Here is a 24,551-nt window from a genome sequence, read left to right as displayed (position 1 = left end):
CAAATTTAGGAGAACAGTAATCTCTTAAAGACTATTTAAAAAGATTGTCTCTAGTGTTAAATAAGTAACAAATGACTTATTCTTTTGGCAGTCATATTAAATACACATCCAGGACTACTTGATACTCAGCACTAACTCCTCATGACAGTATTCCTATGTGCCAGACACTGGTTGTATGCCTTAGAAATCTCTTATTTTTTTTTAATATTTATTTTTTTTAAGATTTTATTTACTTGAGGTAGACAGAGGGAGGGAGAACATGAGCAGGGGAACAGGCAGAGAGAGGGGGATAAGCTGACTCCCTGCTGAGAAAGCTGACTCAGGGCTCAGTCCCAGGACTGGGATCATGACCTGAGCCGAAGGCAGCTGCTTAACCTACTGAGCCACTCAGGTGCCCAGATAAATCTCTTTTAATATGGCAAAATATTTATATGGTTATATAATAACCATAGGTAGTATTATCTCCATTTTACAGATTGAGGAAATGAATCCTATTGAGAGGTAACTAATTCAGCTAATGTCAAGATTTAAATCCATGTTTGTCTCCCAGTGTACTTTATACTACATGATGACAAGAAGTTTTTTTGTTTTGTTTCAGCCTTCTTAAATGTCAAGGTGTTGTTTATAAACCAAGGATTTTTTTTTTTTTACCAATTACTTTCGATAATATGGTTCCATCCATTATATAATTCTTCTACTCTAAGAATTAAGTTGTATTTAGAAACTCAGAAAGGTCATTATTTTATTTTTCTCTGTTAGGCATCTCCAAGAGTTACTGTTGATGATTATTTGGTAGCAAAATTAGCAGATACTTTGAATCATGAAGATCCAACCCCTGAAATCTTTGATGACATTCAAAGGAAGGTATTATATATAACATTTGTCATTATATGTTTCTTATGAAAATGTGTTTTTATATGCATGTAATTGATTTTTTAAAAGGTTATTGAAACATAAAAGTATAATGGTAACTAAAAAGATAAGTTAACTGACTAACACTTCTCATTAAAAAAAAAAAAGTAGGCCAGTCTTTTGTTTGTTTATTTAAATGACAAATGAGGAAAATCCTTATTTGGGTTGTTATTTAAATCTGACTAAAGGGCCAGATATATAGTCATAGAATTTCATGAATTAATGATGATGTATAAGTGGCCTGACATAAATTTATTTTACTGTGTTCCTGGAGCCTTTATGTAGACTTGTTTCTTAGAGAACACTAGTTCCTGGAACATTATCTATAACCTGTCATGTGACTTGCCTTGCACTGGGACCATTTTCGATGCACTTAGGTACTAGAGGGATTGTTAATTTTGAAATTAGTTGAGAAATCATTAGTTGTGATGTAGGCTTATTGTTGGCACCTTATAAATACGGAACCTGTGATTGATTATAACAAGACCTCATTCTAGCTTTTGTTGAAATCTTATTAGTGAAAATTAGTACATTATCTGTATTAATGGTGAAATATCTTGATTTATTTCAACAAGGTTTATGAATTGATGCTACGAGACGAAAGATTTTATCCTTCCTTCAGACAGAATGCACTTTATGTGCGCATGTTAGCTGAGCTGGATATGTTAAAAGATCCTAGTTTCAGAGGATCAGATGATGGTGATGGAGGTAAGGTGGCACATGTGCATGTGTGTGTGTGTGTGTGTGTGTGTGTGTGTGTGCGCGCGCACGCACGTATACATAGATCTATTCCTAAATACTGTTGACCAAAAGACAATGTTTCAAGCAAGGTAAAAAATGGCTTGAAGCCCAATATAAATTGTAAAATATTTAAAACTCCATAAATGAATGACAAAATTTAGTTACTACACTAAATTAAAAGGCTGAAAATTTAATAACACATTAAAACATAACTATAAAAGCCTTGAAGTCTTAAGAAGAATGTTTTCTTGAGTTTTGTCACCCAAATATTTTTTATGGTATTTTCCATTTTGCTAGTAACTAATAATATTCATGACTAACAGCGGGATTATTGAGAAGATTAAATAAGATAACAAGCCATGATCCTGAGAATGTACCATAAACTATATAAAGCATTGTTTTAAAAAAAATAATTTTTTTCTCTTTTATAATACTGTTTTCCAAATCTTGCACTGTATAAGGTGGAAGAAACTACATGAGTGGCTTATTCCAATCTTTCAGTTGTTTTCAAATGAGGATATTATCAGTATGACATAATAAAGAAAGCAGGCTTTGAGAATCAAAATATTTAGATTTTACTGCCATTCTACTACTTAGTACCTATAGTGATATTGACCAAACACTTAATTTAAGTCTAGTTTTTCTCAGTTGTAAATTTGGAATAATAATTTTGTCATAGTAATATCTTACCTCAGAGTTGTTGTTACAGCATTGTTGGATTGAAAGGAAATTATGTATAGGAAAATTATTTATAAACTAAAACATCCATTTTTATTAGTAGTATAAAAGCAGTTATTTAAAAATAGTGGGAGAGGCAGCCTTTAGAGCACAGGCATGCATATTATGAAGTCCAATGACCATTTTACTGGTGATCCAATTCAGAAGTACTTATAAAACTAATAGAATATGTAAGGTGTGATAAGCTTCCTGGTATGTTCAAATAAGCAATGGAAATAAAAAGTAAGTGGGCAAGAGTTCACTAATTATTTTGAGAGTAATTTTAACCATTTATGAATAGGCTCTATGGGCAGGACTACTTCCAAGTTGGAGGTACAATACATCTATTAAGTAGTTAGCATTGCTTTATTTTTATCTATCTATCTATCTATCTATCTATCTATCTATTTATTTGACAGAGGGAGACACGGTGAGAGAGGGAACAGGAGCAGGGGAAGTGGGAGAGGGGGAAGCAGGCTTCCCGCTGAGCAGGGAGCGCAATGTGGGGCTCCATCCCAGGACCCTGGGATCATGACCTGAGCTGAAGGCAGACACTTAACAACTGAGACACCCAGGCGCCCCAGTTAGCATTGCTTTAAAAAATAATCTCTGTTATAGCAGGTTCGTACTCTTCTCATGCCCTCTCCCTCCTCCTCCTTTCCTTGGTCTGTATTAGTAAGAGTTTACTTTTTAAATAATCTAAGAAATCCAGTTACAGGAGTTTGCATTTGAGTTTTAATAATTCTATATTGGTTGTTGATCTAATATTTTGAGTTTTTAAATTAATACTTTTTCTGGTTTAATTTGTAAACCTGGAATAATGTTCCATTAACTGGATTTGATTGCATAATTAAGGAAGTTTGGGTTTTTTTTTAAGAGTGCTTCTGTGGGAGCTAAAATTCAGTGTAACTCAAATTTATCATATACAGTGTTATCTGTATTTACTGTTTCTATTGAAAAATCTTTTAAAGAGCTGCTATGAAATTTGCTAGTAGCAGCGCACTATATATAAAAAATATATAAATAAATATATAAATATTTTTATTTTCATTTCATCTAGAGATTTCTTAGTATTATATAGGATTTGCTATATGACCCAGAATGAGAGGAGATAAGTTAAATCATAATCAGCCAATTGTTTGAGCTAAGTAATCTATAATTTAAAATGATGATAGTAGCGTTACATTCTGTGGCAGTAGTTTTTGTTCCTATTGTATAAGAACTCTACTAAAAGTCTTGTAAATTGACTTTAACTTTTATTCATATCTTTCTAGGCAATCTAGTTAGTTGTCTTCTGTGCAACTAATGGAACCAATTTTTTTATCAGAAACTTCCCAAAACTTACTTAAAGCATAAAGTACATTAAAAATTTTTTTCTGCAACTTGTCTTGATCGGAAGTAAATGTATTTCTCTTATGTATCAGCCACTGAGTCATCCTTCACATTGGAATTATTGATTGAACTTTGGAATTATATACATTAATGTATCTTTTGTCTTTCTAGGACATTGCTTTTTAATATTTTTTGTCCTTTTTGTTGACCTTTTATAATCTTTATAACTAAGAAATTATCTAACTCCTTTTCTTGAAACCATTTGAAAAAAGTATGTAGAATGATGGGTATAAATAAATGTCAGGTTTATTGTCTTTGCTGGTGTTTAGGTTTTAGGCAGTTGCTGGGATTTTTTCAAATAGTAATGCTTATGATTTTCTTGTTATTATAAGATTGTTTAATCAAAAATAGGCCTTCCCCACATTTTTTGTTATAAAATCAGTTTTTATCTTTAAAATTAAGTTTCTTGAGGTGCCTGGGTCACTCATTCTGCTAAGCAGCCTTCGGCTCAGGTCATGATCCCAGGGTCCTGGGATCAAGCCTTGTGTGGGGCTCCCTGCTCAGTGGAGAGCCTGCTTCTCCCTCTCCTTCTGTGCCCCACCCCCGCTCGTTTTCTCTCTCTCTCCCTCTCTCTCTCTCTCTTCTCTCAAATAAAATTCAAAAAAATATTCTTGACAATTTATTTTTTAGACATTTTTAAAATAATTCTCTAATCTAGTTTTTAACTGTATAGATAATTTTTTTAAAAATGGAGGCTACAGGTGAGCCTAAAATGAATGGGCCAAGTCTTATTATGTGTGATTGTATCCTTCAGTGGGTTGGTTTTTTTTCCCCTTCTGGGGAAGGAATTTCATTCCTATTTAATCAAACTTCAGTAGGTAGGTAGGTAGCTGAATGGCTATTGTAATTATGTGTGTTCTTTCTCCTCCCCTTTTTTCCTTCTCTTTCTCTTTGTATTGCTTTTTTAAGTTAGTTCAGCCTTTAAATACTTTTAAAGTTGATATTTCTCATTCATTAAAACATTAAAACCATGTTAATTGATTAACCATATTAATATATTTAATAATTAAATATTAAAAATATCTAAATAATGCTCTGTTTTAATTTTACTCACATTTTTCTTGCCATATGAAATCATACTTTCTTTTGTTTTCTAATGTTCATAGGCAGTTATCAAATTCTTGACTAAATGTGGGCCTTGATTGATTTTAGACTCTATTTCTGGATCTTCTTATTGTTGATCACAAAAATAAATTACACCTTGTTTTCCTTCTGATTGCTCTTTTAATTTGATTTGTCTTTGGTAGAAAGATTGAAGAGGTGGGCAGACTACAGAAGGAAGTAGGAGGTATATAATTGAATAAGGTGGATAGAGAACTGTTTGCTCATTTTAATTATCACTTTGCTGTTAACGAGGGGGTAATCCTGGGTGGAATTTCCTGTTTACTTTTTGTGACCATAGGTCTGAGGGACCAAGAAATGTTCTTGGGCATTTAGAGTTGTTGAAGCTGGAAAGCAACACGAACTGCTTCTTTCTAAAAGTTATAGAAAGTGGTTTTGAAGACCTGTTTAGATACCTAGATTCATAAATAATCTCTTAAGTTCTGGAAGCCATACATTAACTTTAAGCTGTTTATGTTTACTGCTCCAGCATATATTCATTTCTGTTTTTAAGTGAGAGACATCTTAATTGGTAACTCTGTGTGCTTATATATAGAATAAAATACCGAAGGAAAAGACATTAATTTTAATAATGTGTAATTGACTTGGCTCTCTAACATTACTTTCTAAAACAATTTTTAGCTTTTTAACTAAATGGCAGTGCATATGGAGTTTATATATCTTTTTCTATTGGTTATATATTGATCTATGAATCTAGGGTTGTAATGTTTTTGAGCCAAATCTACCAAGAATAAGTGGACATAATAGGTATATATACAAACTAATCTATTTATTCTTCACATGAAAGAAAAATTTTATTTGTATTATTTCTTAATCCAGTAAGACAGAACTAACAAAAAAACCTTGACATTTCCTAATGAACTTCACTCTACAGTGTTTTCTTCATATTTATGTTTTATCAGAAAACTTTATGTGATACAATAAGAATAAAATATTTAATAATTGCTCTCCTATACATGAATGTCTATTTTTGGTGTGTGTTTTATAGGGGTAACTCAGGTGTGTGTGTGTGTATATGTGTGTGTGTGTATATATATATATTTGTTTGTTTGTTTGTTTGTTTTCCTCTGAAATATGTGGCTCGCAAAAACATGAGGCTTAAGGGAGCAGGTGTTTGGGGAGTAGTATACCACGGTTTCCTTTGCTGTTTCATTATGTCTTTGCTTGGGTGACTTTCATTCTTGGTGTTTGAACCTTAGGTAAAAGAACTCTTTCAAAAGTTTTTTTCTATATACTAACTTGAATTTCTCCTCCCACAGAGTCTTTTAATGGGTCTCCTACTGGAAGCATAAATTTGGTAAGTATTATTATGGGCACTTAATTATCACAGTGACTTAAAAATATAAAAGTAAATATACATAAGTAAATATTAGAAGCTCTCAGATCATCCTTTAATAAGTTATTTACTTTAAATGTTAAATTCACATAATAAGCGTCTCTGAAATTTATTTTTATTTTTAAAAAATGGGCTTAAGTTACACCTGCATTATTCAGTTGTATTTGGTAAAAAAGGTGACTTCATTATTTTCAATCCCAATATGTAGTATTTTGAAATGACTTTTTGGTTAGTGCTATGTTGGATAGTAAACTTGTGATATACAAATGTTTACATTGAAATTAGGTTTCTCTTTTTGTATGTAGAAAAGAAATATAAAATTAGGATGTCTGAAAACTCCCAGATATTTCTTAACGTGTGCACTATAACCAGTTCTGGTTGTTGTAAAAAAATTTTTTAAGCTGAAGGCCTTAGATTAAATTAAGCAACATTATTTTATGATTACAAATTTAAGAGTGATATATTTTTAGCACATAAGCTGTCATTGGCATTTTATACATTCACAGTGAAGTGTGAAATAGTGAACATTTCAGTTCTTTTGTATATCCATCCTTGTAATGAATAAGTTATTTCATAAAATGCTGCTAGGAAGAAATATGTTCTATGGAAGTTTCAGTCTAGAGTTTGTAGGGGATTAGGGAGAGATTGTTTGCTTTGTTCTTATTCTATTTACATTACTTTTTCTTTCACTTTTTGTAAAAGCTAAATGGTCTATAGGTCCATTATCTTATGTTGTATTCTGTATAACTATATTTCAAAAAATAACCTTATTGAGTGTTTTATTACTCTACAAAGTACAGCCTGTAACAAAACACTGAAGCAGTCAGCCATAGTGTTGTGTCAGATATGATGTAACATTTGAAATATTTTCCTAAATCCTAAATTTGGTATCATTATCATTTATTCTTTATATTTTATAACCTTATAACAAAAAGGAGTAACTCCTAGAGCATGAAGAAAGTATTAGCAATAATGTTCATTTATAATGAAAGTTTTCAATTGTGATGAAGCTTCATTCATTTGAAATTTCAAGTAGTCACACTTGTAGTGCTTGTACAAGTGTTTGAACACTAGTAACAAATACTTTTTTTTTCTTTATTCCATATCTGGAATAAATGCTTTTTCAAATAAGAGTGATTCCTTTGTCACATAGAAATATAAACCACATAGTCTCTCTCGATCGACAAAGGTCACACTTGAGGTCAGTGATTTGCAGTATTTTGTTACTCACATGAATCTATTATATTCAAGGTTTTAAGTAGCTAGAGTCTTTTGAATTCTTTCTTTTTTAATATATAGACAAATTTTAGTGGATAGCTACATTTAAAAAATAGTTTTAAGATTGTAAAATAGGTCGTAATAGTTTTTTCCAATATAGTAAGTAAAGAAAATATTTAATGTGGGGATTTACTCATTTTTTATTTGGGACTGGCAGGTAAATTTCAGGCATTTCTAGCAGTGCCGTCATTGTTATATGGATTATCACAGTAAATCTGAACTTTTCCTTTTTTGTCTCAGAATGATGTTAAAAAAAAAATTCTTTTTTTGCAAGCAGTCCAAGAATCTTAACCGAAGGATTACTTTACAAAAATTATATTTTATTTCAGGACAGCATTAGTCTACTTGTTTTGAAATAACATTTTTCTTTTATTAAATAATACTCTAAATCAGAATGTAGTTGATATTATTTCACTAATTGTAATTTTATAGTCTACTTGATAATTACATTTGCCTTATATCTGTGACTAATGTTTAAGAGATGTTTCACTGGATTTTTTCATCATATTAAATGGAAATAATATTGTTTAAGTGTGCTAAAAAGACATACAGGTACAAAGTTTTCTAACAATTTCTGTGTTGCATAGCATAAGATGGTAACGTTTAAAGCAATAAGTACTGTTTTGCTGTTGAAATGTTACTACAAAGGAGGGTTAATAATAGTAACAAAAATACTTCTTGAAAAACAATTGTTTTATATTCTCTGTGATCGCTTATAATTAGAAGATCATAATTGATAACAATCTAAATTTTGTAGAATATTCTATTTTCTTGAGGCTTCTATCTTTCACATAAAAGTAGTATTAAAACAAAGGTTGTATTTCTATCAAGATGTTTTATTACAGGTCATATGACCACTTAAAAATAAGTGCACTCTCTTTTCAGAGCATTATAATTCATTCTGTAAACTAACAAAGTTGTAGAGCAAGTATTATACTGTTGTACTATTGAGAAAATTGAGGTACAAGAAAGAGTTGATTTGGCTAAAGTCTCTTAGGGTGTCACTGGTGAAGCCTGGACTAGACCCATTTTAATTTAATGATTCGTCCACTTGACTTGACCAGGGAAATATTGGATTATCTGTATGTTGTTACCATATTTTGCTTCTCCTAATGAACAGTCTTAAGTAGTAACCTTTTGGCTTTCTTTTGAGAATGTAGTTGCCTTAATTTAAATGGCTTTATGTCATATATGGCTGCATTTAAGTCATTTAAATGACTCTTCTAGTAATATCGACAATATCATGTTAGGTTCCAAAGTTCATTCAGATCCTGTGGTTTTTAGAGTGTAAGAAACGTGTGAATCATATAATGTCTGTGTGTCAGAGGTCCTCAAGACCATTTTGATGTTCAGTGATTATTAGAGGACTCATAGGCCTTAGCATAGTCTGACTCCTGTGGAAAGGATTTATTAGAGAAAAAGAATAGAAAGCAAAATCAGCACAGGGAAAAGGCCATGCAGCAAAGTCCAGAGGAAACCAAGTATCCAAGAATCCTCTCCCATGAAAGTTACATTAGGCAAACTTAATTCCTCCAGAAATGAATGTGACAACACATGTGAAATGTTGCTACCAAGAAAGCTCATCTGAGACTAAGTGACGAGGATTTTCACTGAAGGCAGGTCACGTAGACAAACCTCTAGTTAGTACATACTAAAATTCCAGACTCCCAGAAGGAAAGCAGGTGTTCAGCATAAACAGTTATTAGGTACAGTGAACTCTTTGCAGTTAAGGAATGGTGGGAACCTTCCCTAATTCTGAATTCCCACATGTCATCCAAGGGCCAGGCTTGCAAGCATACCTTTCTATGGAGAGCAATTGCAAATGAACTCTTTTTTGTTGTTGTTTATTTTTTTCTAGCTTTATTGAGATATAATTGACATAAAACATTACATAAGTTGAAGAGGTACAACATATTGGTTTGATACTACAAAATGGTTACCACTTTAGGGTTAGCTAACCCCTCCATCACATCACATAATTAATTACCATTTCTTTTTGTGTTGAGAATATTTAAGATTTACCCTCTTAGTGATTCCAAGTATATAATATTGTGTTGTTATTATTATTATTTGAAATATATTTGACTCATTAACTCTTTCTGTACAGCATTATGTGATTATGTGCCCTTCTAGGTATATGTGGGTGTGTGAATATGGGGCAAAAAAGTCTTAAATTTAAACCCAAAGGCCATAGTTGAATATAGATTCATTTTGGGTCACTCTAATAATTTTTTGTCTGTGGAACTGTTTTTGAAAATTATTTAAAATCTGTTTTAGACTCTGGAATCACTTCATGGACTAAGAAATCATAACAGGCAACATATTTTTTGTGTTAGGTAGTCTTACTAAATATTTTACATGTCTTTTTATTTAATCCTTGTATAACCCTGTGATGTGTAGGTACTCATTTTATAGATAAGGAATCTAAAATCATTTCCAAATTAACTGAAATGTTAAATGATACAGAATTGGCTCTAGTATAGGTCACTATTAAAAAAATTAAAATGTTAACTTAAGAACATGTCTAATTATTTTTATCCATATTTTTTTCCTTGCCATGTATTGAATATAATTGAGAAGTAACAAATGTCGGTATATGGATAAGCAATGAAGGAGGAAATAATCGACTAAGTTCATTTCTGAAATACTTTGTTTTATAGTTTTTTAATTCTGTATTTTCTCTCTCCTGTTAGTATAAATAGAGAGGATTTTTGTTGGGGGAGGAATGCAAACAATATAAAGTTTATGTGGGGCAAGATGAGTAAGGCATATATGATACAAGATGCTTTAACACTTTTTTCCTTATAAAATTAAATGTTTTTTTCTTTTTTTTTCTTTTCCAAGTCTTTAGATGACCTTTCAAATGTATCTTCTGATGACTCAGTACAACTTCATGCTTACATTTCAGACACTGGTAAGAGAGTTTGTGGTATAATTATTATTCAAAAATTATTAACTATTGTTACCCTTGGATTATTTTCCACATTTACAAACAATTTTTCTCATCTGTAGTCATTTTTAAGTTATATTTTTTTCTGCAGCATGTTTTTCATTAAATTCTGTTATTTTTATTTGTGTATATGGCTTGATACATACTCTTTATTGTGTTCAGTGATACTTTGTGTATATGTTATGATGTACTTGTGTATCTTCTTTCTCTAAGGTTGTTACTGTTAACATTTGAAAAACTTAAACTCTAAGCATTTTGTCATTGCTAATAAACTCTTGAAACCTAATCTTTTCTTCTTCTTGTTTGCATCTTGCTGATAATTATCTGCATAATTCTTATTAAATTGCTTGGGGCAGGTTTTAGCTCTACCTTTTTTATACATGCAAAGTCAAACTAGGTAAGTGGGTTAATGAAATGTTGGTATAGGAGTTCACAGAAGCTTAAGAAATGCTTGGATGAGGTAAGAAACCTCTAAAATTTTGTGACTCAGTCAGCATACATGCAAAATGTTTAGTCAAGTAAGAAAAAAATCAATTTCCATCATTGCCATTGGGTTATTAGATAATGCCATGAGTGGTAATTAATGATGGTTTACTTATCCTGCCTCTCACTATTACTAGATTATAGGAGTGTGTCTGTCAGATTACATTTGGAATATTACCATACTGAGGTATCTCAGGTCAGTTTCGTGCTTACATTTGAGGTAACTAAAAGGAGATTTTATAGTGGAAGTACAGTGTAAAAGATAATTTGCATTTTTTAAAAAGATCTCTGTTTTCTTTTGCTTTCCACTGGTGCTGGAGTCTCATTTTGCATTGTGTTCCCTGCCGTATTCTGAAATAAGTTATTTATAATTGCTGTCTAAGTTGTTTTTTTATTCTTTACAGTTAGTTGGTGCATATATTACTCTGCTTGTAAAGATCATTAGATGGCAACTTTCTCAATAAAACCAGAGGTTTTGTTGCTTTTCTTTCTAGCTTTTGTTAAAGTTGTTTCACTTTTCCTTCATGAAATTTTAAAATTCTTTTTAAGAATCTCTCTTTTCTTTGTTGGTTTGTCTTCCAAACATTAAAGTCTTTGTTAAACCGCAAATGTTTAGTATTTGTCCTTACATATCTTTCTTAAAGACCTTAAACTTTGTCTCAAGGAAGAAACTCATGTCCATATTTCTTACGTAGATCTTCTTTTCTCCGAAAGTTGTGATTTTTCTAGCTGCTTTGTCCATTGATTCAACAAATATTTATTAGCTTGTTAAAATGTGTGAAAGCACTGTACTAAGCATTTTTAATAAATTATTATTTCTGTCAGACAAACTTACGTATAAATACTAAGAGGCAGAATAATAGAGTTTTAAGAGCATCACTTTTGTCCATTTCTGGGGGTTCAGACCCCAGCTCTGCCACTTAATAGTTGGGTGAACTTGGGCAAGTTCCTTAACTTCTCTGTACTTCGATTTCCTTATCCATAAAATGTAATAATAATATTTATCTCATAGGGTTGTCATGGGACTCATTAATTACATTAGTAATTACATATGAGTGGACATTATATATGTTTGTTCAATAAATATTTTACCAGTTGGACTCCAGAGAGTCTAGATTTTATATTCTTAACATCTTTATTACAGGGAGTAGAACTTAGAGTCTAGTGAAGGGCTTCTCAAGGAGTGGCCCTTGGACTAGTGCATACTGCTTCTGTTCTTTGTGAAATCTTGCTTTAAAAAAAATATTAGCTAAATTAAGCAATGTTCTTAGTAAAAGTTTGATTTATATTCGGGGCCTCTTCCTTATCCGAGTATGGATTAGTGACAAATAGTTTATATCACCTACTATGAGTAACATAGCATAACACAGTCCTAATGAAAACAGAATATTTCCACAATAATATCTTACCATCACCTCATAATCAATATATGCAACCTCATTATCTCGTTTTAAAAATTACCTTTTTATCTTCTGCATAACCTCTTTATGCTTCCTGTTTTGTGTGTACCCTAGTCATGAGCTCTTCTGCCTATCCATTTGTGATAGATATAGCTGATAATTTTTTTTCAGAAAGCTTTCTTACATTCTTCCCCACATTTCTCTCTATTCTTCTTGTTCTTGTTAGCTTCTGATTGGTTATGATTTGCTGCCTAATTGGCTTCTGCTTTCTATTTTCTTTCTCCAAACCTTTCTTGAACCCAACGGATGAAACTATTCCCTTGTCACACTGTGTTGAGTGGCAGTGGTTCTCTAACATGATGAAAGGTTTATGCAGCGTGTTCTGCATCAGTCTCTGAGAGAAGGATGACTGGAAGAAGTGAACAGTGAATATTAAATATTCTTACCTATAGTTACAGCCTCAGAGCCAGGTGACCAAAGTCTGTCCCTAGTGTTCTGTTTTGTCGAATCAGGCACACTGATATTAAATGGGAATGAAGGACAATTTTGAGTAGAAAGTATAAATTTTAAAATAATTTTGATGAAAGCTTCAAAGAGGCTTCTGTCTCAATTGCATTTGCCAGTATAGATTTTTAGCCTTTTTTTTTTTAGCTTTTATGTTACTAAAATAATTTACTAAGATTGCTATATGCAAACCCTTTTTTGCCTAATTATATACAAAACACAAAATATTTAGCTCCAGAACTTGGCCATTTTCCCCCCCACAATTATGGATCAGTGTAATCTATTATTAGAAGAGCAATTTATTGGGGTGCCTGGGTGGCTCAGTGGGTTTAAGCCTCTGCCTTTGGCTCAGGTTATGATCTCAGGGTCCTGGGATCAAGCCCGGCATCAGGCTCTCTGCTCAGTGGGGAGCCTGTTTCCCCACCTCTCTCTCTGCCTGCCTCTCTGCCTACTTGTGATCTCTGTCTGTCAGATAAATAAAATCTTAAACAAAACAAGACAAGAGAGAAGAGCAATTTATGCTTGTGGTCAGAATGGTAGTCTAAAAAGTGCTATGGTAAACCCTGCCTTCTGCACATAGAAAGGGTGAAAACAGTAAAATAAAAATAGCTAAAGGGAGAAAGCTACAGGTGCCAGACTAAGAGGAAAAGTAAATTTAGGGAAGTGAAGTGGAGTTGAGGCTAAGGAGCTCACAGGAGCGTAAACACTGCTGTTTTGATTTTGATGGCATTTTCATGTCCCTCAAGTTCCGAAGAGGCAGTATGGACTAAGGCCATAGGAAGTTTGAACCCAGCCCCTCACATGAAACCCAGATTAACAAAGGGTATTTGATATGAAAGAGGAATGAGAAAAACAGCCTAGTGTCTGGGGAAAAAAGAAAGAATGTCAAGATCATGTCTGGAAAAGGTATCTGTCATCCACAAGAAATTGAAAGCCTATCTAGAGTCAGCCATCTTCAAGTGATTTGTACCACAGGGTCTCCTAGCCTGAGAGGATGTCAAAAGTAGTCATAGGATAAAACCTAAGGCAAGAATGCAACACTATGAAAAAAACCAAATGCAGTCATAGAAAAAAATACTGTGAAATTGAGGTCAGTGGTTGGATTAAGAAATAACCAGATGTAGATGAGTGGAGACTCAGTAAACTGCTGGAGACCTGAAAAAATGATCTAGAATAGAATACAACACTAGAAGGAGGTAAGAAAATGGAAAAAGAGAAAAGGAAATGAAAATTATTCAAAGTATATCTCTTAATACACAATGGGAACAGGTTTAGATTTTAAAGGCATTTTCCTACGGACTTGTCACACTTGAATGGTTTGTGACAAGTCCATAGGAAAATGCCTTAAAAAAATATCTCCAGGGGGTGCCTGGGTAGCTCAGTGGGTTAAAGCCTCTGCCTTTGGCGCAGGTCATGATCTCAGGGTCCTGGGATAGAGTCCCGCATCTGCTCAGCCCGACTCTCTGCCTACTTGTGATCTCTCTTTCTCTGTAGAATTAAAAAAAAAAAAAAAAAATCTCCAGAATGAATTACACTTGTAAGTTTTTGAATATTATAAACAATGAAGGGACTTGCCAAAAGACTACATAAAATCTCATTCCTTGGCTTTTGCTTTCTGTTTAGTTGAAGAGATTTTAATTGAAATTCAGCTGAATGGTGAAGGCTACTATGAAAGATTATATTGTTTCTGTTACTTTTCCTCTATTTAAAGAATAATACATAGGTGGCAGTGCGGTATCATAACTAAGAATAGGTACAAGCTCTTGAGGAAGTGAGTCTAAATTAGATACCACTGTGTGGTTGGTAGTGTCATCATAAACTTATGATGGAGTTACTGTGTATAAAATCTTATCAATGTGGGTACAGAGGATGGGAATCTATCCTTTGGTGACATCCTTTTGTCTCAGTCTGTCATTTCAAATTCTTCTTCATTTCATGTTCTTTTGTTTGTTTTTGCTCTTCATCTTCCTCCTTTTTGTGTGTTTTGTTCCTCTTCATTTTGTTTTAAATGACTAGTATATGCTGACTATGACCCATATGCTGTGGCAGGCGTTTGTAATGATCATGGCAAGACATATGCATTATATGCTATCACTGTACACCGACGCAATCTTAACAGTGAGGAGATGTGGAAAACCTATCGTCGTTACAGTGACTTTCATGACTTCCATATGAGGATCACTGAACAGGTAATGAGGTTTTTAAAGTTTGTGTGCTTTACATTGTTTCCTGATTTGATGTTTGATTCTAAATAGTTCTGAGGATACTGACCAAAACAAAAGAAAGTAAGGTAAGCATTTTTGTATAATCAGCATAATGCCAGAACTATTACGAGCATTTAACCAATAAATCAATCTTTAACCATTCCCAAACATTGTAGACCAGTGACAAAATATCAGTGGTCTACCTTGGAAAATTAAAATGAATGTATATTTCTGAGTGTGTGTGTGTGTTGTTCTGCAGATGTGTTTGGGTTTGGTTTAAAATAGGATCACTGTAGGGCACTTTGTGTTTTCAGCAATATAATTCAGAGCTCTAGTTATTATAAATGGCATCCTTATCCCCACAGTGTAACAGTTAATTCCTTGATCCATCAAGTTGTTTTATAAACCACAACCTAAATTAAGTTTAACATTAACCAAATAATGTTTTTAATTCTTACTAAATACAACCCTTTTGTTTTATAGAAGTATATAGACCCTTAAAGATAACATATGCAAACAAATTATTTGTTTTACTTTTTTATTAAATACTTTTTTTCTTTAACTTTGAAAAAGTAGATCATCACCAGATGAATTGGAATATGTGATCTGTAAAATTTATTTTAACTTTTGAAAATCTTTTATTTCATTCAAGGTCTTTAAATATGCAACTGTATTAATCCAGTAAAAATAATAATAATTAATAGTGACATTTGAATGGACAAGCTCTGAAATGACATTATATTATTTGACTAATCAGAAAATATCTTTTTCGGGACGCCTGGGTGGCTCAGTTGGTTAAGCAGCTGCCTTCGGCTCAGGTCATGATCCCAGCGTCCTGGGATCGAGTCCCACATCGGGCTCCTTGCTCATCAGGGAGCCTGCTTCTCCCTCTGCCTCTGCCTGCCATTCTGTCTGCCTGTGCTTGCTCTCTCTCCCCCCCGCCTCTCTCTGACAAATAAATAAATAAAATCTTAAAAAAATATATATATCTTTTTCAGTTAAGATAGTGGAAAAAATATGGTTGATACCCTGATAATCTTATTGAAGTATTCTGTGAATAGAGTGAGATAAACGATTAATGGCTTAAAAGTGATTAAAAGCAGATTAGTATTGGCTCCAGAAGCCCATATGAAAAAGACTATTTTGAGGGCACCTGGATGACTCAGTTGGTTAAGCAACTGCCTTTGGCTCAGGTCATGATCCCACAGTCCTGGGATTGAGTCCTGCAAGTCCTGGGATTGAGGCTCACATCAGGCTCCCAGCTCCATGGGGAGTCTGCTTCTCCCTCTGACCTTCTCCCATCTCACGCTCTCTCTGTTTCTCTCTCTCTCTCTCAAATAAATAAAAAATAAAATCTTCAAAAAAAGAAAAAAAGGAAAGGAAAAGACTTCTCTGAATTATATTCACAAGGAAATAAATAACTTTGGACATGCCTGTTCTGTTTTTGTTGTTGAATAGATCAGCATGTTTTTTGATTTGTTTCTTCATGTTTAGCTTGATTTTTTGCAGAGGTGAAAGGATTTTTTTGTGCTACATTGAAGAAATAACTGCTTAAATTTTTTAAATATTGCATGTTTTATATGCTAAAATCTCATAGCTTGTGTATCTTTCTCCCCATCCTCACACTTTAACCAAAAAAAAGACAAATTTTAAGATAATTTGAATTGCTAAGAAGTAGTTTTATTTACTTCCAAATCAATGGAAAGTTGGTATAATGTGAAATTGTCTAGGAAAGTAAATATCATGTTTACATATTGACAAATATAAGTGAAGAACGTACCTTAAAAAAACTTTATTAATAGAAGAGTCAGAGAGAAATTTTGTTTTGAATATAGCATCAAAAATTAAATGAAATTAATAAAGTGAATTCATTTTTGAGAGGGCTCAGTACAGGCAAAGTGCTTTTGACTTTGTGTTTCCTATCAAGTACTGTAGCTTGTGATTACTTAAGTGTTTAGATTCCTCACAGAGCTTATGAATTTAAAGAAGAAAAGTTTGTGAGTGAAAATGTAGCTTTAAGCAAAATACTAAATAAGCATTTGTAAATAAGACTCAGGCTGTTTGCCTTTTAGCTCTGCTTTACCTGTATTTTAAAATTTAAATCTTATAAAATAGCAGAAGAAAAATGCAGTGACTCAATAATAATGCATTGGTTGGTAACAGTACAACTGTTGGCACAAGTGAATTTTACCTCCATAGAGCTCTTGAAGTGTTAACATTTTTTAAAAACAGGTTTTGTTTATTTAACTTTGTGATGTAAACTTTTTCCAGTCTAAATATATGAAATCATTTATACTCTTTAAAGATTTTTTAGCCTCATTTGATATTTTATGGATAAAGATTTGTAAAATTGAAAGAAAATAATTAAAAAATTAAATGAGACATTATTTTAGAAATCACCTGAACTACGCATTTATTTGTTTAACAAATACATATGAAGTTTTTTCTGTGGCTTGGTACTGTTCTCATGCTGGGGATATAACAGTGAACAGGACAGACCCAAGTTCTTGCCTCCAGGAGCTTACATTCTGGTAGACACTGTATATTACTGTTATATTGGGTCAATTGTATATTAGCACTGATAAAATAGTAGTGATTTAGAAAATATAAAGTATGCATTAAGGTAACTGAGTAAAAGTATTTATGTGCCTGGCTATAAACCAATTTTGAATCCTTCTAACATAAAATTTCAGGCATGCCTTTTGAATTTTCTAGTAGTGCATTAGGAATCTAAACCTGACATATTTGGTGTAGAAAGATAAAATCTTTGAGTTTGGAATGTCTGTGATTTATATATAATATTTGAGTTCTTTGTGAACATGAAATACTCTTTGCTTTAATTTATCTGAGTTATGTTCAGGTAAATTTCTAATTTTTTTAACATGCTTTTAAAAAAAATTTCTGGAGCTTTTGGCAGAGGGAATTATATTATCCTTTCAGGGAATAGGCTATCTTTTACTTGTACTTATAAAATCTTTAAAATACCAAACTTGTAATGAGTTTAATATAGAGTATAAATTTCACCATTTTTTCCTTTCATAATAACAGTATTTGAGAAAACTGTTAGTCATTTATACTTCTGTTCCAGATAATTTTAAAAGGAGTTTGATAATCTAGGCTGTAAGAAAATAACTTTTTTGGCACTTAAATTTTTTTAATTAACAAGGTTTAATATTTTAAAGTTTCTGAAATAAATTGTTGGTTTTATTACAAACTGCTATTTTCCTTTGATGTATTAATTTGCTAGGGCTACCATAACAAAATATCACAGACTAAGTGGCTTAAAGAATAAAAATAATTTTCTTTCAATTCAGGAATGTGTAAGTCCAAGATCAAGGTATTGGTGAATTTGGTTCCTCCTGAGCCATCTCTGCTTAGCTTTCCCTGTGGACACCCTTCTCTCTTTGGCTACACATGGCCTTTTCTTTATGTGCTCACATCCTTGAGTGGGTGTCTCTTTGTGTGTTCAGATTTCCTCCTCTTATAAGGACACCAGTCAGATTAGATAAGGGCCCACCCTGGGGGCTTTTGTTTTAATTAATCCCCTCTCTAAAGGATGTATCTGCAAATACTGCCACATTCTGAAGTACTAGAGGTTAAGGATTCAACATATGATGTTGGAGCAATACCTTTCAGTCCATGACATCTTTGTATTAGCAGAATAAAGTATGTATTCTGTAAAGTTAAGTCAGGAGTTTAAGATGATGTAGAAAAGTAATATTCCAACAAATTAAATACCTTTAGGACACCTTGAAAAAATTAATTTATTTCCATAAGGTATGATTCTTTTTTAATTAATTCATAAAACCAGGAACTCTCCACTGGACATTTGATATTCAATGAAGGCCCATTCTAATACTTTTGTGAGCAACCAAATTTGTGAGTATCGCTACAGCATAACATTTTCCCTGTAAATTGCAACTATCCTTTTTTGTTTTTCTTGCCTTGGCTGAGGCAAAAGAACTGCCTTTACCTTTCATGTATAACATACATTGAATTTATTCACATTACAGCTCCAGGCAACCATTGGATTTGCTATTCTGTTTAATAATTTTACAGAATCTTCCAGTTTGGAGGTGAAAATTAACCTACGCCTTTTCATTCATTTCCTCTTTAATCTGTGCACCGGGAATGAGTTTTCTTTACAGAGCCATTATTGTTGATGTTTTTAAACACAGGATGGTTTTAGAAAGCTTGTTTCAGTTTAGGATGTGTATCACATGGGAAAAACAGGAAGGCTGCTTGAAGTTTCAGTTACTTAGGCTTTCAGCCAGCTACAGTCACTAGCTAAATGACTTTGGTCTCATGCTGTGTTAGTAGCTGGTGTAGTTAAAATCTGTGTTTTAGCAGGGTACAGCACATTACTATGTATGTGGACCTCTGAAGGTGCATCCAAATGTTTAGTCTATAAATACTAGACCTAGAGCATGTAGACTTACTTGGTGTTTGTGGCCTTACAAAGATGCAAAATATACTAATGGCTTTTAGGGTTTTTTCCCTTAATAATCTCTGAGTTTATTTTTCTTAGGTTTGGTGGGGGAAGAAGTGTCAATGTTGTACTATATTGTTTATATGCAGAGTTATAATAAAACTGTAATCTCTATTTTGAAATTTGCTTTTTCTCTTTTTAATAATTAGCTGTTAGAATGATTGATTGACAGTCATCAATATTAAAAAAGATTTCCTTTTTAGATTTCTTAAGCCAGGAACTCATGGGCCTTTGATCATTAAAAATATATTTGCTAATACTTTATTCACAAGTCAAAGTGTTAAGGAAAATATTTTAAAGCCTTTTACTGTTGATAAGTTTGAACAAAATTCAGAGTATTAAAATGAAACCCCATGTGGACATCATCCCTGTTTATCAGTTATACATGTTTGTCATTCTTGATTGAAAACACTTCTTTATAAATAAATAGCATTAGAACTGTGTTTGGAAATACTTTCTGATTTTTGCTTAATATAATAAAATATATTACAAAATAATCCAGTAACGATGCTTTTGATATATAGAGGAATTTTTTCTTGGAAAATGCTTTTCTATTTTTGTAAAAAACTAAAATTATTGAATGTATTTTATCTTCTAGTTTGAAAATTTATCAAACATATTGAAGCTTCCTGGTAAAAAGACTTTTAATAATATGGATAGAGATTTTTTAGAAAAAAGAAAAAAGGATTTAAATGCATATTTGCAGGTAAATCCATGTTTGTTATTACCCATAGATTTTCATTTTAATATATCATACAGATATAGTAGATTTCTTTATTAAAGAATGTTTTAATATAATAGTGGGATAGTAACCATACTTCGTTAGCATGTCACATCTATTCAGTAATTTATCAGTATTCTCTGTTTATTGACTAACTTAAAGGGACACTGAGTGCTAGGGATTTTGTCACATCAGGTTTAGATGAAAACACACACACAGGTACACATATCTCTTCCACATCACATAAAGTCAAGGTGTTTTATGGTACACTAAACAGATAAATGTTTCCCAATTCAGTAGGTAGTAGCTCTTCACGGTGTATCCAAAGCTAGTAGATTTTCATTCCTGATAAAGGCCTCCTATGGGCCACAATGAGTCTAAGACTTCTAAAATTACATACAGGATAATTCAAAAGAGGAATAGATCCAAGGGACTATTTCTTACACGTAGTATCCTAGGTATGTAGATTTCTGCTGTGGAATAACAAAACTTGACCCACAAGTTAATTATTCCAGGAAAAACTTTGTTTTAGACCTGCATACCCAGATGCCAGATATAATAATAATATCAGTTTATAGTTTTTTATACTAATGAATGATTTGTAAAGGTTTTTCATCTCATAGACCTGGCTTTAGCCCAGGTATATAATGTTCCATTATTTAGCCCCCCACCCCCACTCCACCCTCTAGAATAGGAGTCAGCAAATTGCAGAGTGCAGACCAAATCTAGTTCACCATATGTTTTATTGAGTTTTGGAGCACAGCCATCCATTTAGTTTATTAGTACCTAGTATAGCTTTTACATTTTGCTACAGCAGAGTTGAGTAGTTTCAGCAAAGACTCAGTGGACTACAAAACTTTAAGAGTTAGGATGTGAATAACATAACAGTTGAGTGGATCTTCATAAGCTATAAAACCTGAAAATGGACTACAGTAGTCTCCCCCTTATCTGTGGTTTTGCTTTCTGTGGTTTTACTTACCCACAGTCAGCCATGGCCATGGTCCAGAAGCAAATGATTGTCCTTCTGATAAATTGTCCGGTCAGTAGTAGGCTGTTGCTGTGTCACAATGCATATGTCATTCACCTCACCTCATCTAATTATGTAGGCATTTTATCATCTCTTATCATCACAAGAAGGGTGAATACAGAAGAGTAAGATATTTTGAGAGAGAGAACACATTCACAGTATATTGCATGTACTTTTATTATAGCATATTGTTATAATTGTTATATTGTTATTGTTGTTAATCCCTTATGTCCCTAATTTATAAATTAAACTTCATCACAGGTATGTATGTATAAGAAAAACCAGTATATGTAGGGTTCTATACTATCTTTGGTTTCAGGAATCCACTGGGGAGGGGGTTGGAATATATCCCCCAGAAGGGGGACTATTGTAGCAAATACATTTGGACAACTGTCACATTAGATGCACTGAAAGTCAAAAAAGCAGCTGGGAAAAATACACACCAAACTGTTAATGGTTGTAGAATTATTGATGACTTTATTTATAAACTGTGTAATTGGTTTTTTAAATATAAAATTAAAATTCTGTACATGCTTAATTTTCTAGCAGATAAAATTACAGATGGGAGTGAATTTCCAATACCATATCTATGTAAGGTATCTTTTTTTCCCCCCCATTAGTTACTTTTAACTCCTGAAATGATGAAAGCATCACCAGCTTTGGCTCACTATGTGTATGATTTCCTTGAGAACAAAGCCTACAGTAAAGGAAAAGGAGATTTTGCTCGCAAGGTAAGCAGACCATTGCATTGGTTTTCTTTATAGGTCTGTTTTTGTACATTTTTTGGGAAAGATTTTACTTACTTGAGAGAGAGAGTGTGTATGAGAGAGAGAGAATAGAGGAAGAGGGAGAAGCAGACTGCCTACTGAGCAGGGACCCTGACATGGTACTCTATCCCAGGACCCCAAGATTATGACTTGAGCCAAAGGCAGCTACTTGACTGACTAAGCCGCCCAGATGCCCCTTCAGACATTTTTTTAAATAAAAGAAAATAAATTTATATTTGTATGTTTTAAAACCCGAAAAGTTTATTAAATGCTTCTTGGCTTGTTTCTCTTCTATAGTTTATTAAGTCTAGTATTGATAGGCATATCCAAAAAGTATAAACTCCTACTATTTTTATGTGTAGATTAAAATCTAACAGGAGCTTAAAAGAAAGAAAAAAGAATTTTTGAAATAATGCAGTGAGGAAGATTTGCCTAAGATAGGTCACAAGCTTTCCAATAACTTGAGGAGCTATTTCTTACTGGGAGGAAAGGTCTTTTACTTGAAGTGTGGATAAGAAAAATGTTAAATAGATTATGTTCCTGAAAGTATTTATGCCCCTTGAGTGAAATCTTTGTTATTTAAAATTTCTTTAGGGATATAGGTCCTAAACTTGGAATTAGATGGTAGATTAAGAAAATAAAGGACAGAGTGCTCAAATTGGACAGGATAGTTTAATGAGTGAGAACACAGACTTTGGAATTAGTCTTTGGTTTAAATCCGCTCTGCCATTTACTAGGTGTGACCTGCAACATGTTACTTCATCTTTTGGTCCTTTAGTTTTCCCAAGAAATGAAGATATTAATCCTCATTTTACAGCATTGTACAAATTAAATGTCATAGTCCGTGTATGACAGCACCTGGCACTTCCATTAACTCAGAATAAATGTTGCCTCTTAGTAGTAGTGGCAGTAATAGCAGGAGCAGTAACAGCAGTTGGGAGGGCTGGGTGGATAGTGTGTAGGAACTCTATATATTTTTGTAACTTTTCAAAAGTCTAAGATTATTTCAAAATGAAAATTAAGTACAAAAAGTGACTTCCCTGCCACTCCCCCGCAAAAAGACTAATTAAAAAAAAAAGATTAAGGAATTGGTATAAAATAAGTAAGGATTAATTTACTGGTACAGAGTACGAATGAACTAAACACAAGAGCTTTGTATGATTACTCTAAGGTTTTAGGTTTTAACATCCGAGTTAACATGTTTAAGTGGAGGGTTTTAATAACAAGTTCCATATTATGTGCCTCATAATGGTGGGGGGACAGTGTGGTGGTATTTTCTTTGTATTCCATGATTGAAATGATTGAGCTTAAATTTCAACTCTAAATGGTTTGTCAATACAGATGCCTTCTAATGTTCCATCTTTTTGATATTTACTTTGTGTTCTCTCAAGATTTTATCAATTTTAAGATAAACTAATAAATCAGTAACAACTTTTTTGAGGTAAATGTTACTTCGAATGTAGTTTCTTTTTGTCGACTATAGTAGTTGTGTGTGTGTAAAGTACATATATGCCTTATGTATCCAAACAGTTGTATATTGCTTTTAAAAATATTACCACTGGAATCTAAATTTCCTTCTGAATCTTTCTGAATGTGCATAGTAACATATGTTTTTTATAAATCATATTGGTTATTACCAAGGTCATCTTGACCTCTTTTAGATTGGCAAGATAATTTCTATGCACATCAAGTATATTCAGCTACATTTCCTTTTTGGCTAAATTATAATTTAATATTTTTTCTTAATTATGTTTCACTGGATATTAAATAGGTATTAGAGAAATCATCTGCAAACATTTTATCAGTGGCTATCAGAGCTTGAGAAATAATACTTTATAATATATTAACCTGGTCACATGATTTGTCTAGCCTTTCAAAATATGTGGGCAATTCCTGGGAAGAGTAACTAACAAACAGTCTTCCTTTATTCACAATTTCTTTCTATCCAATTTTATATCATGATGTGAGGCATTTTTTTAAGCTATACTTAGGACCTAAGTTTAAGTTAAAATTACTTTGTGTTGTTACTGATACACATAATTAAAGTGATGATGAGGGGAAAACATCTTTGGTAAGTCAGGGCAAGTTTACACTTATGCTGGTGATCCATAATTCATTCCTCTGCTTGGTAATTGACAAATTTTTGTTTGTTTTAAGCACGTGTTTTTTTTTTTTTAAGATTTTTATTTATTTATTTGTCAGAGAGAGAGGAGCGAGAGTGAGCATAGGCAGACAGAGTGGCAGGCAGAGGCAGAGGGAGAAGCAGGCTCCCTGCCAAGCAAGGAGCCCAATGTGGGACTCCATCCCAGGATACCGGGATCATGACCCGAGCTGAAGGCAGCTGCTTAACCAACTGAGCCACCCAGGCGTCCCTGTTTTAAGTACATGTTTTAAGAAAAATCTTGTTTATGGAAATCTGGTCATATAGTTATGGACTCTGTTTTTATGCTTCTGAAATTCTGCTTTTTAAGGATTAGGCAGCAGAATCACCTGTGGAGGTTTTTTCAT

The 24,551-nt window shown here is 32.8% G+C and overlaps 1 protein-coding gene across 6 annotated transcripts in view; it reads left to right on the top strand.

The window, feature by feature from the left end:
* LOC111147234 (sorting nexin 13) overlaps positions 1-24,551 on the top strand; it is a 136,844-nt gene that overhangs the window by 98,162 nt on the left and 14,131 nt on the right. For 3 of the 6 annotated variants that reach the window (XM_022503152.1, XM_022503150.1, XM_022503154.1), the window contains exons 14-20: positions 760-864; positions 1,488-1,620; positions 6,144-6,181; positions 10,343-10,412; positions 14,885-15,024; positions 20,127-20,234; positions 21,897-22,007. In XM_022503152.1, the coding sequence (XP_022358860.1) occupies positions 760-864; positions 1,488-1,620; positions 6,144-6,181; positions 10,343-10,412; positions 14,885-15,024; positions 20,127-20,234; positions 21,897-22,007 (705 nt within the window). Of the gene's footprint in view, positions 1-759; positions 865-1,487; positions 1,621-6,143; positions 6,182-10,342; positions 10,413-14,851; positions 15,025-20,126; positions 20,235-21,896; positions 22,008-24,551 lie in introns of all 6 variants that reach the window. The other 3 variants (XM_022503149.1, XM_022503151.1, XM_022503153.1) reach the window with 3 other exon arrangements.

Source organism: Enhydra lutris, unplaced genomic scaffold (genome assembly GCF_002288905.1).
Source record: "Enhydra lutris kenyoni isolate GAN:26980312 unplaced genomic scaffold, ASM228890v2 scaffoldscaffold16, whole genome shotgun sequence".
Classification (NCBI taxonomy): Eukaryota; Metazoa; Chordata; class Mammalia; order Carnivora; family Mustelidae; genus Enhydra; species Enhydra lutris.
This window is presented reverse-complemented; position numbering and strand designations above follow the sequence as displayed.